At 37.2% G+C, this 18,592-nt stretch overlaps 1 protein-coding gene across 1 annotated transcript in view; it reads left to right on the top strand.

Annotated features, from left to right (window-relative positions):
* The window catches only part of LOC136760313 (3-hydroxyisobutyrate dehydrogenase, mitochondrial), a 40,061-nt gene that overhangs the window by 5,625 nt on the left and 15,844 nt on the right, over positions 1-18,592 (top strand). The window contains exons 3-4 of the mRNA XM_066715650.1: positions 865-974; positions 2,382-2,503. Coding sequence (XP_066571747.1) covers positions 865-974; positions 2,382-2,503 — 232 coding nt within the window. The remainder of the gene's footprint in view (positions 1-864; positions 975-2,381; positions 2,504-18,592) is intronic.

The raw sequence follows: 18,592 nt of genomic DNA, 5'->3' as shown, positions 1-18,592 counted from the left end.
AACTGTTCAAATTGTCACGTTCTTTGGGGAGTGTTGATGGACATCAATCTTTAAGTCATGTCACAAATATTTAATTGGATTTAGGTCAGGGCTCTGACTGGGCCACTCAGGGATATATTTATATACATTTTTGAGTCTTAGCTACTCCAGTGTAGTTCTGGCTATGTGCTTTTGGTTTGGTTTGGTAAACTTCCGTCCCAGTTTCAGCTTTCTCGCAGAGGGCAGCAGGTTTTCCTTAAAGACTTCTCTATACTTTGCTCCATTCATATTCCCTTCTATCCTGACAAGTGCCCCAGTATGCCAATGAGAAACATCCCCATAATTTGATGCTGCACCACTATGCTTCACACTAGGGGTGGTGTTCTTTGGGTGATGCATTGCATTGGGTTTGCACCGAACATAATACTTTGCATTTAGATCAAAAAGTTACATTTGAATCAGACTACAAAACTTTTTGCCACATGGCTACAGTGTTGTTGTTTTTTGCAATACTTCAAATTGGATTCAAGGTTGGTTTCTTTAATACTATACAATGGTGCTCATGGTTGAGTATTTGCTTTGAAACGGAACGCAGCAGAGGGTACCTACATGAACTGCTTGAATTTCTCCTGAAATCATCCGAGTCATTACAATATGATACAGACGGAGGCCACCTAACTTGGTGTGTGATTTTCAAGGCAACCCATTACATCTGAGCTAATTTAGGATTGCTATTACAAGGAGGGTGGACACTGATCAAACCAAGCTATTTCAGTTTGTAATTTAAATACATTTTTTACAAGTGTCTTGAATGTTTTTGAATCACCTTTTGTTTCTGACAAAATATTGAGATTCAGTGTTGAAAGTAATTTTCTTTTTCTTTAGATCCTGGATTCTCCTGCTGAAGTCGCTGACAAAGCAGACAGAATCATCACAATGTTGCCCTCCAGCCCCAATGTAATAGATGCATACACAGGGCTAAATGGGATTCTGAAGTAGGTACCTTCATTATTAATTTCCACACAATTACTTGTAATGACTGCCTCCATGAAATGCCAGAGAATGTAGCAATCCTCTTCAGTAAATGCATTGCTGTTTACTTTACTGATGGACAGATACCTGTGTTTAAATTTCACTATTTTAAATTATTTGGACTGCCTGTTGTTTCCATAGTTGCATCACATGCCTTGGTGATGTACATATTCCAGCATATAAGAAAATAAATAATATATACAAACACATACACACACACACTTTCCCATGACCTACAACAAGAGTAAAAGTATGATTTAATCTTAGCTGCATTGTCTATAGGCATAAGGGGAACTTGTCCCTTTTTAATCAGTATAAAAGTATTATGCTGGCTAGGTTCTTGTTACCCTCCCTTTGCATTTATTCCATGATTGACACACTAATGTAATGCTAATGCCAAGAATGTATTTAATGCAGATAATACTGTAGATCACATGAACGATTTTTCACTTCCTGAAGTGGCTGTGATTTTTAAAAAGTGCTCCTGATTTATTTATATATTTTCACAATAAATATTTACTGCAATGTCTTGTCATTTCAATGATTAAGCTGATTTAGGATGAACAGTTTTCTATGCCCATCCACTCGAGGGTGAACTTCTGCCAAATATGGCTTTAGTATGATTACATACTGTAGATCCAACCCGTGCACTTTTCACCAGTGTTTTTCTAAACTATTAAAACTCACAAGGGTTTCAGTAACCTGCATCAATTGTGATGCATCTAATTGATCCAGTGTCATCCAATACATAGGCTAGGCTGTGTTTTCCTACATTACATTTAATCTTGAATGGATTTAAGGGCTGCAAAATGAGCCCATAGCGGAAAATCTTTGTTCTCCGCAGTGAGCCATATTATGCTGGCTTACATATAATGAAGATACCATAAATCCTCACTTATTTTTCTCCCTTTGAATGCAGCATCAGCGACTTTGCATCTGACTTCTAAAACTGCTCCTACTTTCAGTTTTAGGAGCCGCTTTCAATATTCGTTTGGCTGCACAGTTAGTAATTTGAATTGTTGGCTTAGTCGCTTAATTTCCCGAAACACAAAACAAACTCCATATCCATCTGAGCCGCAATCTGCTAGGTGTAGATCATCATCCCAGTTTGGCCCTGAGTTACGTCCTAAAGATGTGCTGTGGTTCTTGAATTATATTTGAGAATGTCTTTAGCTCATACAAATATGTTGACAGGGTACTTAAACCTGAAGGGGAAATTATCTGATGTCAGGAGGGGCATGATCTCAGATTGAGGCGCTTTCCTCTCAACATGGGCCGAGTCGGTTTTGCTGCATCTATTGCAGCGTTGGAGAAACTTTCAGATAAACCTGTTTGTCACACCTCATGATTTGGGCATAACTCTCTTCCAGGAAAGTGAAGAAGGGGTCACTGCTAATAGACTCCAGCACTATCGATCCTTCAGTTTCTAAGGAAATGGCCATAGCAGCTGAAAAAATGGGAGCAGTGTTTATGGATGCCCCAGTGTCTGGAGGTAAGGAGCAGTGAGAGGTTTTTAAATGATGCTCTCGATTATCACGGTTATGACTCACCTTTTGTCATCGCCAGCCCATTGATTCTTCACCCGCAGCACACATAAATTAGACCAAAGTGTGGCCTCACAAGAAAATCAGTTAGTGGAGATTTAAAGAGATAATAGCTAGTTTGGTCAAAAACACTGTGACCTTTTGTGTGTCCTCAGTACTGCTTTGTTCACCATGGTTGCATGTACAGGTAGGACTATACCTCGCTTTTCACGGGAGAAATGTTCCTGAACAACTCATGCTCAACGGAGTCGTTGATACTTTGAATTAACAGGTATAGGTTTAAAAAGCTCCAAAACGAACATGTAAATGAGTTCAATACTGATATGAATGTGCTGTAAATCAGAAAATTGCTTTGATAAGTTACGACTAATAATAAACTAAATTAACTCACAATTTTTATTAGAATTTTATTTTTACTCTGCTGAAGTTCCTAGGTCCCGACTGTTTTTTTAGATTTTAGATTTTCTCTCACTTCTGCAGTATTTCGGACCAATTATCGCTATAAAAAGATTTTCCTTTTTAAAATGTTGTCTTTTTATTATTATTTGTTATATATATAGAGCTAAAATAACGACACTTAAGAGATCTACTATTGTCAACATTTTATTCAAGGGGAAGGGAGTTAAAAGTAGTTAGGGCAGTTTAGGAGCATGCGATTTGTTTGATCTTTGCTTTTGCGGATTTGCCATCTATCTATGCAAATTGAGACTAAACGAGTGTTGTGTTTTAGTTTTCCTAACATTGGATGTTTCAATGATTTTTAAAATGCTGAAATTAATTTCATGAATTTGTGCTGCAAGGAATCCGTACATAGCGGGGTTTACCGGCATTGATAACGGATAACGATGATATAATTTTTTTTTTTAAACGGGCATATGGTTTTAGTTGTGAAGTTTCTGCTTATCAGATTACAGACGGAGGACAATTCGTGAACCATTTTTATTGAGGTTTTCAAGACCATACAGTTTGCCTCGACTAATTAAGTTATAGCCCTGAGTTCTTGGTCTTCATTTAGGGTTTTTCCTTTGAATGTATTGTCAGTCTTGGTCAGGGCAGAGCCTCTCATGATTACAGACATACTCTCTCCCTTTATGGGACTTTTGAGGAGTTTGAGTGTTTGTTTAACCTTTGATTTTGACTTGTATTGTCCTCATTTATATATTTGTTTTCTAAAAGTTCATAACATTAATTTGTTAACCACAACTTCAAGTGTAACCTGTTTGTTTCACTTATCTTGGACTGAATCCCACCACAACATAAAGCATTTGGAAGACATTAGGGATCAACAAAGCATGTCCAATAAGTGTTCTCTCGGAGCCATTAACCGATGTAATACAAAACGCATATTTAACTCACTGCTCATAAATGCCTTGTGATTATTTAATTAGTTAGGCCTATACTGCAAGTCCATTTACTTTTATAACAACAATCTAAAGGGACTGATACAAATGCAAAAAGGAGTTGTGGGAATAAATCGCTTGTGCTGGCTTTATATCCTCTCAGAGTAACCTCAGAACATGTCCAAGGTTGCTTGGTATGAAAACATCTGGATTAAAATAACTGAATTCTTATTCTGTAGAATCACAACTTCTGTTTGAGCTGAATGTGTTTCCAATCTCTTTAGCTGTTCTGCTTAGAAGACTGAACATATTATAGTATTTTTGCGAAGGGTTAAATACTCTTATAATTAGATTTTTATGACCTTGCCACCTTATAAGCAGAACACATTGAGTTTTTCAATTCACAAGGGTGCTGTAAAATGGTTACAAATACCACATCCTCCAAACGTGAAAGAGTATGAGTACCAGTCCTGAGAAAAGACCGCGTCCCTAGTGGAATTCTTGGGAACCTCACAGAGCCGGATCAATAGAGAGTCGTCTGAACCTGAGAATAAGTCAGATACACATTATCCACCTGACAAGTGATGGAGAAAAGGCTTAGATGTAATAATTTCAGGCTTTCGCTTGAAGCATTGTCCAAGGATGTCCGTTTCTTGGCATCGGGCTCGACGTGGAAGTGCTCTTCAGGCTTATTCTTTCCTGCTTAGTTTTTAGCCAGCTATAAAGGCGTTTGTGGGGCTCGGACCCGATTAACCCGAGTGTCGGTTATGATCCATTTAGCTGTCGGTGAAAATACTAACATGATAAAAGTAATTAAATATTTACACCATATTCATTTTCAGGTCTTGTATGTAATGTATTATTTGTATTTATATTTATGATAAATTTACTTCTCCTTGACATTAGTTTCTCCTTCCTTTCCCTTGAAATTTTTGGTGTACACAAACCTGTTTTGAATGTTTTTAAAAAAACAAATAACCTAGAGGTTGTATTTAGCACTGTAACTTTTTCAAGGATAGCTATGTAAAATGACTTATTTCATGTGCTAATCTTCACACTTTTTAATTCTGATACCAGAGTGAGTGCTCAGTCACAAAAATAAAAAGCTTATTGAAGACTTTTGTATAGTCAACAATTGAAATTTTTCTGTATCCTGACTGTTTCCTACCGCTCTTCAATGGGAGAAATATGGTAAATCTATACTCAAGGACAGCTGAAGAATTGATATTTTAATATATATTTTCAGCCTATTTGATTTATTCCGTTTACCAATTCTCTAACACTAGAGATTAAAGACCTGGGGCGTGAGTAGAAATGAACCCATTGTCTAAATCAGAGCTGTAATTGAATAAGCAGGAGGAATGCTTGTTTTTGATTGTGTTCGTGATCTTGGAGCTAATGGTTTTGGTCAGAATCTGGTGTCCAAATAATCAGTGAACAAGTCGTTACCTTTCATGTTGATAAGAAGCTGCAATGTTTGAACTGAGAGGAGCGGCAGGGGGAATACCTTTCTAACTTTATTGTACTGAAATTGACATTGAATCCAGGAGTGACTTGGCGTAATGAAGACTCGGCCTGTGAGAAAGAAACCAGAGCAATAAAGTACTCTCACCAAAGCCATTAAGTGAAGGATATGGGGATTCTCGAGCCCTTGACATATATTGTTTGTTTATTAGTTGGCGCCTAGTCTGGAGTCAAGAACGGGTTGATTTTGATCTCAGCCAAGTCTTTGAAATGTCTGCAGGATACTTTCATTCAAAGCTGAAGTAAGCCAATTTTATTGCCCAGCCTTAAAGATTAATAATGATTTACTCATTTCCTAACCATCTAACCACAGCGGACTGTTTCTGGAGAGGGGATCTTTATTTACACGGGAAACTCTGTCTGCGAGGGGATTAAAGGTAGCCCACCAACACTGTGAACTTGGGGGGAGGAGGTCAAGAGAGCTTTGACCATGACAACTGAATGCATTACTACCCTATCACATGGTGGGGGTATGTTTGAAAAGTTATGGAATTTACATAAATGGATTGATCAGAGAAATGTGCTAGCGGCTCATTTGTAGCATAGTTTTAAATGTGGAAGAAGAAACAATTGACTTACCTTTAAACTTCATGATTGAGGCATGTTGTTGTGTGAGAGTATTTTCATTTCAGTGTTTAACTTTGTATGTTATGATTTCAATCTATGTAGGATTCTATCCTTCATACAGTGATTTTAAAACTGACAAAATACAAATCTGAACATTTCACAAACCCCTTCTGCAGAATATTTAAAAAGTCATTTTCAAAACTGCAGCAAATACAATTAAATTAGTTAATATTTAAAATAAAAAGGGTGGGATTGTCATGCTCTGAGAGGATGTTAAAGAGCAGTGCTCTCAAACAACATGGGGATCTTTTAAAAAATCAAAACATAAATTTCTTTGTGTAAACCAGCAGGTGGCATTGCAACCAAATCTGCTCATAGAGGCTGTAATCGCAGACTACTTAGTGTCTCTTTTGTTATTCTTTTGTTTTCATGCATAGCAGTATTTTTTCAAAGCCTTTTAGATTAAAACCACGCTATGTACTATACCTGTTAAGCACAAACATACAAACAAAACATCAGGTTCATCTAAAATTAATGTATTTTCTGTGAAAGATTCCCTCTTATGTACTTGTAATTGTTGTTAATTATTACTTAAGCATTTGATTGACTTGATTAGAGGTTCACCGGCTTTTTTATTTTATGTTTATACTTTTCTCTGATCCATCTTTGCTGACTTCCCTACGCTCTGTAAACACACCAGACAGAAACCGCCTGCTGGCGCTCCAATCAGCCTAGGCCTCAATCCTAAAGTAAAAGCTATAAAAATACCACTGAGGGCTTTAATGAGAAAGTGTACCTTAAGAGGTAGATAAAAAAATAATCAAAGGCCCCTTTTATCAATTGCTCAGTTGTGTTTGTAGTCTGTTGCCAAGCTAGATGGCGACAAAAAACAGGTGAGGCGGCCTTTACTTTTAAATCCATTCAAGTTTTAAGTCCGTCTTCTCTTTCTTGATCAGGGCGTTTACTATCTGCAATCAAGTTTTGAATTTATGAGGTGTTCGAGGAATCTGCTGATTGAAATGGTTTAAGAACAAAAGGATTTTTCCTCTAAATAAAACAGACTGCTGCACTCAGATGAATGGTTTCTAATGCAGTGGCCTGAGATTGACATGGGAAAGCATTTGATACAATTTGATCTGTGTGAAACATTTTACAGTGTATCATGTTGTATGCTTTCCATGTGGGATCATAATGTAGAAGCTGTGATGTTGTTCCAAGAAAATGCGCTCAGTATTTTGCGTTGAGATATTTGTTTGTGTTTAAGTCGCCACCTCACCTTCTCAAACCACTAGCACTAAACCTTTTAAATCAAGCCCTTAGTTAGAGAAAATGGTTTCTCGTGAATGAATGTGCATTTTAGCCCTGGTATTGCTGCTTTTATAGCCTCTCTTCATCTGGGAAAGCAAATTATTCATTAAAGTTAAGGTGTTTTCTGAAGCCTGTTGTTTTTTAGTGTTGAGAAACTGATATCATACAGTGAATCCCATTTCCTGTCAGAATAAATTGATTAAAATACAATGTAGTCCTTTGAGCAATCAAGTTACTGACACTCTATCTGAACAGTCACATCCATTGTATTCATCTGTACTGTATGGCAGATTTTATTTTATATACACACACAAACGCACACACAACACTACCCTTGAAAACGATTCCCACCATTGATAAAGATAAAAAAAAGACTAAATAGTAATGAGCTATATTAGAATTCTCAAACATGTTGAACATATTCTACTTGAATCATGATTCCATGGAATCAACCAAAATAAGACCTTTCTCAACTCTATTTATTTCAGAAAAAAGGTTAGTCACAGATATTCACACCCCTGTTTTCAGTACTTTGTGCTCCCTCCCCTCACACTGATAACACTACCGAGTCGTCTTCTATAGTGTTTTATGAGGCTGGTGAACATATTGATGGGGATCTTTGACCATTCCTCACAGACAGATTCCCAAATTGTGGCCATTGCAAAATATATGTTTTGTGGTCAGTCAACCATTTCTTGGTTGATTTTGAGGTTTGCTTGGGATCATTGTCTTGATAAAACTAAAATCCATTTGCATCTAAGTTTCTACTTCTTGGCAGAGGGAAGCAGGTTTTTGGCCAGAATGTCATTAAATAAAGACGTTCTTTACTCATTGGAGTTTATGATGGCATTGACCTTAACAAGCCACAGGACCAGTAGATATAAAACAACTCCATAATGCAACCGAGTTATGTAGATCTCTAACTGTGGTCCCTGGATTCTTCTTTGCCTCCCAAACCATCTGTCTCATGGTTCACAGGGGCAAGAGGCACTTGCATCTTCTGCCAGGCAGGTTTATTATTATTTATCCAGGGCAACTTAACTCTGTTCCAGTGGATTTGAACTTAATATTGACCTAATAGTGGAAAGTGGTATCTTTTAGTTTTTCTGTATTTGTTTGTAACCACATCCTGACTTGTGAAGGTCAACAACCCTTTGTCTTGTTTCTTCTGAGAGTTCCTTGCCATTCCCCATGGAGATGAATGATTAAATGAATTTTACATGTGTAACAAAGGTAAATGTCCTTGAGTGGCCCAGTCAGACCCACCCTCAATCCAATAGAAAATTGTGTGACTTGACTTGAAGATTGACTACTCCAAAGGGAACTTTACAGAGAAAGCTTGAACAATTCTGTAAAGAATAATGGTAAAGTATTGCCAAGTATAGGTGTGCAAAGTAAATCGAAACCTGTCCCAACAGTTCCACACCTATACTTTCTGCAAAAAGGGTAGCAATTATTAACCCTCAGTGGTTGGAGATTTATCTAATTAAGATATTCCAATTTTGTATTTTTAATATATAACTTTTTTCATGGTAAAAACTTTCCCCTGAACAGTGTGGAGTATGATATGTAGATAAATGTGTTGGGGGGGAGAATCTCATTTAACTGCATGAATCTGAGGCAGCAAAAATTGAAAGAAGTTCAAAGGGGTGTAGACTTTCTATGTGTATAATGTGTATAATGTATATATTATAAGGACTTATTGTACATTTAAGATTTGTTTTCAAGATTGAATTCACAGAGAATGATGATTTAGATGTGATACAATTACAACTGCTTATAATCATTGTAGTGTTTTTGATTTGTTTTTGTAGGTTCATGTTTCTTACTCATTTATAAAGTTGTTCTTACCAATTGTTGTAGTAATAAAATATACTGCTCAAAAAAATTAAGGGAATACTTAACATTGAATTCTGAACTTGGAGTGTTCCCTTAATTTTTGTGAGCAGTATAGTTATATCTAGATGTGATACTGGAAGTTTGTGTTATATATGCTATATATAAATATAATTTAGCTGTGTATGTTGTGGCAGAAAATACTAAATATTGACAGAGAATTATTATTATTATTATCGGAGTACTTTGCCTTGATTGTTTTAAAGGTTTAATTAGCCATAGCTGTAATAAGAATAAGTTGCATTTAATTAGATTAATTGTAGTCCCGCGGGCAATGCTTCCCAGCATGTTACCTAACAACTGCATAATTTATGTTCACAAATATGAGAACCAAACATTGCCACTGTCTGCTTTGTGCTGAATTGCATTAACATCCTTTATTTTGAATGGCTGGACATTAATGGTTACTTGCAATTTCTGCACCAACTGCACATTATATTTTCATTTACTTCCTGTAGACACTCAATATTTTACACCCAAGACTGCCTTTAGGCACCTGCAAAAACACTAAAATGTTTAAGATTTTGCTTTCCTTTCTTTGTTATTTTTTCTTGTGGAAAAATTATTTTCCAGTTGTATTTTCTGTAATAAGAAATGTGTATGTTAGCCATTGCTTGTGTAGCTAGTTTAACATTTGTAATCAATTTTAAATACTGAAACTTTGGTTTGGCATGTGTGTAGAAGAACTGGTGTGTTAAAAAGCAATGCATTTGTAATTGTGTGTGTGTGTGTGTGTGTGTGTGTGTGTAAGCACGCACTGTAAAAAATAAAAGTAAGCTTTAGTTAAACTGACCAACAGTCTGGGCAAATTACTTCCATTATACATTATTCATAAAATACTTGTCTGCGTCATTAAAACTGTCCACATGCAAACTGTCCCACAACAAAACACTCTTGACGTCATTCTCCAGGGTGTTGGCATGTCTGTTTAAAAATAGCAAAAAATAAACTTGCAGCAGAGTCATTAACACCAATTATACTAAATTCCTGTTGTACCACGGTTTGTCTGCACAGTTAGAAAGTTTAGTTTTAAATAAGAAGTGGTGTTTTTCAGTGACTTTTAATTCCCCAGGCTAATGAAGAAGACCCAACAATTGTATTTTATTTATATATATTTTTTGCCTTTTGCTCTGGGGTTATTGCTTTTTTAATTGAAGTTATGAGGAAGAAACTCTATCATCACTATTGGTGAAATGGATGTTCTAATATTGGGCAGAGGTAGCACCTGCTCAAGTTCGGGGACTGAAAAGCAGGAGGCAAAACTGAGTTTGTATTGTGTAGTTATGGAGAGAAACTATTTTTTGCATGCATCTCTCAAGGCAAACTGATACAATGTGACACTGCTATAAGCTTAAATACCAAGGAAATCATGTCAGAGGTCACGCTATGAGTGGCTTCCCCTAATGACAAACTGTGGGAATACATTGAACAGGGCCCTATGTATTTACAAACTTATTTTTCTTAACATACATATTCTTTGAGGTTTTATAAGCAACAGATTACATTAAACGCCTTCACGGCTATTCCTGTATTTATTTTTTGGTTCAGAAGAGCTTCCCAATGCTTAAACCTGCTATACATATTTTTTTTCTCAGTATAATATGTATAAATCACTGTAATACTTTCACACACCATTGATGTATTTCTCTTGGTAAACCTGCCACGTTATACTGTCTGAAGAATGGCATGGCCAAAGTATCATCTATAAATATCTTTCTAAACGAACGGGCCTGGCAGATCAATTGTGGCTCCTTCGTATAGCTTCTAATTCAGTGGGATATAAAAAGGGGGAGGCAAAAAATAAAAAAAACAGTGAGGGTTTGTTAAGCAGAATAAATAAGGTACTCTGATGAGTAAAAATGGTGAAGTGTCTGTCAGGACAAGATTGGTTTGAGGAGCAGTTAGCCAGCAATAATAGGGCACACTTGAGTAATTGAATTTGCATAACAAGCCTCGTCGAGGAGAGTTGACAGGCGTAGAGATTTGTCTGGCTGGAGATCTCCAGATGGACATGACCACACAGCAGCTGGGCGGCTCCGTGCACAGCATGGTCAGCAACACCCAGAGTGTCAGCTGGTCTGTAGGGCTGCGTGGGCCTGGCTGTCCAGCTGGTGACTCCTGACTGGCAACATCTTTGCCTCCCCCTGTCTGTCAAACTGCTGGGGCAGCCATGACTGGTCTGAGAAGCCATTACCGAAAGCTCCTCGGAGGGTTTTCCGATGTGTTTGCTGATGGATTTGGGGAGTAATCCCACAGACTTACTCTCTCTCTAGTGACCCGCCGAGGTGACACCCGGGTCAACTGCTGAAGGTTCGGTCTCTTTGTTGAATGAAATGTGTCGGGCGACGGTTAAGGTTGTGGTTTTGTTTTACTGTAGCTTCTGAATCGATTTCTTTCTAGTGTGCATAATCAGCAATGCCACACCAAACTGTCCTTCATTAACAAGCCTTTTAAAATATCTTCTTAATGTGTCTGTTTTTAAAATTGCAGTCCTGAATTGAGTTTATTTTCTAATTCCCTATTGAATCCATAAATTCGCTATTATTATTCAATCACTTGATGTATATTGATTCGCTGATTTAGTTAAATGGGTACAAAGACCTGTAGGCACATTTTAGCTACACTAAACATTTAACATGACTTGTCCCAGTAAAAGCTTAGTAGAATCCATGGCAAGACTTTCCCCTACATGACCCATTGATTTTCTTTTTCTTTGTTTATTTGTTTGTTTGGGCTGATTAAAAGATTATGTAAGAGAGCTGCGCCATAATCAGCTCATCTCCTTGGGGCTTTCCTTTGGCAAGCCTCTCCCCTCCTCTGAGGTCAGCGCTGATCAGATTGATCAAAATGACATTTCACGCTGCTTGGGTCATGAACTGCTGATAATAGCATTAAATGGTGATTCACTTTCTGCGGGAGGCACAACTTGTTATCAAGCAGCCAGTAAATCATCGCGGCTAATAACAAATCTTTACAGCTTACTAGCAGAGGAGAGTTCTGATTATATTGTTGGAATGTGGTAATTATTGATTTGGGGATCATTTCTTCTTCTTTCATCTCCTGTAGAGGAAAATAAATAGTAGTTTCCATTAGAAAGATTTTAAACTGCGTGCATCACCTAGAGGTGCCAACAAAAAATAATTGGAGAGTGTTTGTTTGCCAGGGGTGGTATGGATATTTTAAATATATTGTTGAATTGTTTGTCATGTGGAGCTGATCAGTACATTGTATACCAAAGTTAGAGTATGTACCAATAGTATTTATAATCAAAATGCTCAATAAGTACATTGACTGTTTGCCAAAGTCTTCTAGACAGTCCTTGAGGCTTCTTCTGTAGTCTTTACTAATCTCAGAGTACACTTAAAGGTTCACTCTGTTTTTCTTTTTTTCTCCTTTTCCCTTCACATCAAGGTGCATATTACCATTAGTGCCTGTTTGACCTTTAGCTGCCTTCTGTGCAATTATGATTCAGACATACGAATGTCAAAACTGCTTTTGCACACTTGGAAGGAAATAACCTGTCACTTAACACCAGTTAATGAATTTCATTACACACACAGCAGTGAGGTATTCTTTACGAAGCGATGTGAGATAAATTAATACAGTAGCGGGATATTTTTCGGCCTCTGTAGTAGAAGCGGTAGAAATGACCATAAATGTCTTATTCATTTTACTGAAGGAATGAAATCCTGTTATTTTGACGCTATAATAAGTGGGGCTCTTTTCATTTAAGGTAGGTTGTCTGAAGTTCAGATGTTCACTGTTTATTACTGATTGTAAATGAGACCATGTCCTGACGTGAAGAAAGACACAGAATATAATTTATGGCAGAAGCACAAACTTGGATTTCCCACCACCTCTGCAAAAGAGTAAAAAGGTGTAGCTGCAAGAAGTCTAGGAAACGGATGATGCGAATACATACAGTGTGATCACGGCCTATGTAGGTCACAGTAGCCTCTTTGGGCCTCTCATTTGTAATATATATATATATGTATTTTGTTCTCGAGAAGCTGTTGTGTGTGGGAGCCCGTTCTCGGTCGTGTTAATAATGGCTGAAGCTCTACCAGGCCGCAGAGGTATCGGGGGAATAAATGTTTGTAACGGCGCGGGATAAAGAGACGGGGAGGGGAAAGAAAACCATCCACTTTAATTTCACTCTGAAACTGCAGAAGAATAACAAGAGATTCCCAGAAAGCTCCAAACCAAAGCGGCGTGTCTTTTAATGAATCCTAATTTAATTGTCAACTGTTGTTTTTATGACTCGTCTCTACCAGACTGAGGTCGGGCTGGTAGCAGTCTTGTAGGGTGCAGGCAAAGATATTTATATTCCCTTCTCTCTTAATTTGTGGGCTCTGTGGTTCCTGGAGCAACATATTGTTGCCGTTGCACGCAGTGTGTAAGCAAGGCGTGCTCTTATGAAAGTGTAGTTTTTCGAAGCGTGCTTATTAACTTGCATCGAATGATAAAGAGCCTGTTTTTTTTATAATTAAGAGATGCATAAGTAATTTGGGCAAACACTTTTATTTATTTATTTATTCAGCATAATGTATTAAATAAATAAATACATAAATAATAAAATGTTTAAACTTGGTTAGGTTTTTAATTCATGTGAGAAAATGTTTAGCCTTCAACATAATTATAACTTTAAGCCACAATGTCAGGCTGCTTCGTGAGGCCCTAAGCCTTGCCTTTGGTTTGCGCTCTGTGAGTTAAATACTTCAGTCCATTTTTATTATAAATTGTGTTTGATATTAATGCAAAATATTCCTCTTGTCACTATTAGAGGGGGTCTGCAGTATTTTAAGCTTAGCCTGCCTCATTTATGACCGCACAATATGTATCTTTACAGCAACCTCATCTTTTTACATTTTTTTTTTTCTCTTCTCTCTTAAATATAGCCATATGTCTGGTGTTAGTGTGTGATTTGTCCGAATGTAATGCATTGTAAGGATCAAAAAGATGACTGATGCTTTAGGCAGGGATGGGAGATGGGGCTAAGCTAAACCTTGAATTATTTTGTACATATTTGTCGTCAAAGGTGACTAGTGTGTGAAAGGCAGAGTACAGGTAATGAGGTTCGACTTCTGTTGCATTCATGTCAGGATTGTTGAGTGTGTAGGAAAAGCATCGACTTCTCTTACATTATTTATACCACAAATAAAATGACACTTACCAATTGCCTAGAAAAAAGTGAATGATCCCAGAGAGGATTCAAATTATGATATAAACTTCAAAGATCAGGTCGACAGATCAAAGGCAAAATACAGCAGTTTATTTCAATTGATTAGTTTTGGTTTGAACCGGGAGGGCTGGCTGGGGCTTCACAATACAGGCTTGGGTTGAGGGGTGGTGGGGAAAGACATGTATTATGTATTAACTCAATCACTGCTAAAAGAAAATTTTCAGAGACTGCAGCAGTCTGCACTTTTGGCACGTGTGAGCTTGTGTTTGGAGGCGACGGAGAATTGCAGTTCTCTGAATGTTCTAGAATATCGCTGCGAGATAAATTTGAAGTTAAAACGTTGTATTAATATTAAATATTCAGTGAAAGTTGTGAACATATTTTTTTATAGGCAAAATAAAAACACGTGACAAGCCCAGAAAGAGGGCTAAATCCATGAGCGGAAATTCATTAATTAAAACTACTGTTATTTACAGTTAGATCAGATTATTAACTCAATGAAAGAATGAATAGTAAAGCCTTGTTTGCCATCTGTGTAATATTTTAATTGATTTGATTAAATTATTTTGCGTTCCATTAAACATATCCTTTCTCTGCTATGCTGATGTATGTTTTTGATTGCCCTGAAGTGTCACTGCGCTGTGGACAGGCATCCCAGCTCTCCCTGTGAACCGTCCCCCTCACGTGCATATTTAAATGTTCCCGATCTACCGTGGGGTCAGAGCACCAAGTGTTTTTCACTGGTCCACCTGTTAAGATATTTTTTTCTCATTGTTTAAAAGGTTGCAAGATCTTGGCCACACTTTGATATGTATTGCAATTTGACAGGCTTTTAAATGTATCCTTCGTGGATTCCTGTGGCTCAGAGTACAGATTTGTACACATTTTAATGGATTCTTACGTCATTGTCTATATTATAGGTTTTCTTCTCTAGGTACTTAGCCTGGAGAAATGTTCTCTTGGCCAAATGCAAATGAGGGGCCCAGTTTGAGGTGAGAGTAATGCCTGTGCAGAACACTGCCTTTTGAAGTTTTCATTAGGGGGAGGTTTTTATGGTAAATATTCTGGAAGTGCTCCAAACGCTCAGTGTAAAGTACCTGTGAGATTTTTTCCCCTGCTCCTACTAAAATGTATACAAGGACATATTTCAGGACAGCACAAGCGACAACAGTGGCCATCATCACCAAAGGGTATTCTGCAAACTTAAATAAAATAATAATAATCAAAGCTCTTATCAGGCTGTTTGGTTTCATATTCTGTTGGTAGTTTGATCCACAACTGTGATTTCAAGTTGGCTCAACCAGAAACCACTATGTTGAAAATTGAGTTGATCCTGTAGATCTTTCTTTCCCTGATCCCTCTACAGCACTAAATGAAAATAACTCAATAATTCACTTGAATTCAGTTTTGCTTGACACTTGCCTTATTTAATAGTACATTGTAGGTCTGTTTTTGCTTGTACTTAGTCTTCTCTCAGCATTTTCCTTTCATTATAGATTAAAGGTTCTAAATCATTAAGCAACCTTAATGGATGCGCTTCGAAAACCAAACATTTTCTTGGAGTTGGTAATAATCTATAATGAATTAACGGAGCATTCCAGTGAGGTGGGAAATAAAAACTTTTCCTTATCTTCCATTTTTTTGTTTTTGTTTTTGGTTAGAATTGTTCTTACTCTAGCCACTGTATTTACTCCACCCTGTCGTGCTGTGTTTCGCTCTTGGCTAAATACTTTTTTGTCTGTTTTAAAAAGACAAGTATAATGTATAATCAAAGGCAAAAGTAGTCACCCTTCTGTATCAACTGAAAAAATATTTATAGGTAGTATAATAAAGATAGAAATTACTTGTTTGTATGTGTATGTGCATTGATCACAGAGAATCAATATAAAATGTAATTTCAATAACTGCTTCTATACTTAGACAAGTTGTTCATCCTTTTTATGTTAGTATGTGCTTTTCTCCTTCCTCACTGCTAGGTTAAGTTACCCTCAGTATATATTAAATGAACCACTTTCTGCCAAATCGTTGTGTGAGTCTTTGGCCATTCTGCTACGGTTTTTATGCATTTCTCAAATACTCCTTTAGATGACTTAAGCAACCAGATTTTACAGATAGACTCCTAATTGTACCTCTGTAATCAGTCATGCAGTACATCTAGAATATACCAAACATTTTTCATACCTTTACATAACTTTTGCCTTCTTTGTGTAACTCCCGGGCATATTTCATCGTGCGCTACTTTTGTTTTCTCCTTTCCAAAAGTAATTGGAGCATTCTTCATAGAAATGGCTTGGCTTTAAAGTAACCTATGACTGCTTGTCACTATTTATGTGACAGTTAATTGGATAATTAATGTTTTTTGTAAACGCTTACCTACCAGTTATATAATCATTGTAAATGTGTCAATGGTTTTGCCATGTATGAAATGCGTTGCATAGATGAAGACGTGTTACAAATGTATATTGTGTTATTGCATGCATTGTTCATTCTGGAATGTTAATGCAATTGATATTATAATCACATGCGAGATATACACACTAAATATTTAAATCCATCAAAATGTTCGGTGTTTTTGTTATGTAGTCTTTTGCACTGTGCACAATGCCAGGAGGGGACAGCCACAATCACTTACTGGTGGTTGAGGCATGTCAGAAGTTATACATCCTGCAGGTGGGAGGTGAAATTGCCATGTGACTTCCCTTTGTCTTATGCTCAAAAGCTTTCCTATTTGTTTTTATTCAACATACCGTTATTTTCTTTCAGAGGTTGATTGTTTTGTGCTGCTACATGACAACATGAAAGATCTCTCACCATCTGCCTCACGTGGCAGCGCACGGCTCAATACCGATCGCACTGCCAGGGCTTTAGCACGTTTGTCGCTGGCCTCTCTCTTCATATCTACGTACTTGTTCTGTCTGAAAAACACCAGCTCGTACAGTCAAAGTGACCGGACCCTGAGTTTATCCCCGAATCTGCAGAACTGCGGGGTTGTGAGAGGGTTCAGTTCTGATGAACAGAGCGTTGGGGCCCACTAGAGGTCACTGTTCTGTAATGGGCTTCTAATGAACCAGAACAGTCAGCAAGGCCAATGAATTACTCTGCAGCTTTGCCTAATTACGAATTCCTGTTTAATCAGTCAATGACAGGAAAGTCGTGGCAGCATTTTTTATATTCCTTGCATACTCATTTATGCTAATCTGCTATTATATTTCTGTAGATGTGGGTCCTCCATCATTACAGCAGTTCATTATTGAAAGCTCCGTTACAAAATCATAATTACTGATTATGGGTGATTACATTTTCTTATTTTTTTTTCTTTTCTTTTCTTTTCTTTTTTTTTCTTTCCCCTTTAGCCTTCTGATTCGGTCAGGAAGATTCAGCCGATTATAAAAACGTTCTCTCTTATATCTGAAGCAGTGATTTTCATCATTTATCCTCAATGCTTTCCTCTTCTTTTAGTTACTATTCACTCTGCTAACTCCTTGGCAGTGGTTTAACCCTTTGGACAGAGTCTCAAGCAGTCCACTACACATTTTCTATAGTTCTAATTGAGATAATTGATTACTTACATTCATATATAGTGTGCGCTGAAAAGAATGAGTCTTGCAAAAAAAAAAAAAAAAAAAAAATCCTTTTTGATTTATCGGTGGCTAATCATAATTTGTAATAACTTAAACACTGTAATTTGAATCATAAAGGACATAAAGTATGAAGTAATTTGAGTTAAATATTAATGTTAGTCTTCCCAATTTATTTAACCCATTATTTTTCAATGAACTTTTCCTTAACCTTAACATAAAATTCATCTTTATTTATTTGGGGGGAATGTGGGAATAACCGCAGGTACTGAATATTGTGGAAGGTTTTGGGATATTGGCAAATCCGTTGCTAGCCTGTCTGAGCGCGGCCGCCCACCCCACACAGCTCGGCGCGGTGCTCTCAGGAGAAGCCGAGCCATTGTGATATTTATCTGAATTCAAACAAGGCTAATTAAAAGAGCTGCTGACAGTTGTTGTGATCCGACTTTGACTGGTGCTTGATGGTCATTATGGGTAAATAATGAACCAGGGCCACAAACGCAGCAGCTGCCAACTTAGCACTGTAGAACGGCTACTGCTACCAATTTAAGGATCTATCGACCACCTCTGCGCTCCCTGCAGATCTCGGCCTGAAAACTAATGTTTCTCCTATGGCTGGGTATTGTGGTTTCAGCTGTTTTA

This window comes from Amia ocellicauda, chromosome 10 (genome assembly GCF_036373705.1).
Source record: "Amia ocellicauda isolate fAmiCal2 chromosome 10, fAmiCal2.hap1, whole genome shotgun sequence".
Lineage (NCBI taxonomy): Eukaryota > Metazoa > Chordata > Actinopteri > Amiiformes > Amiidae > Amia > Amia ocellicauda.
This window is presented reverse-complemented; position numbering and strand designations above follow the sequence as displayed.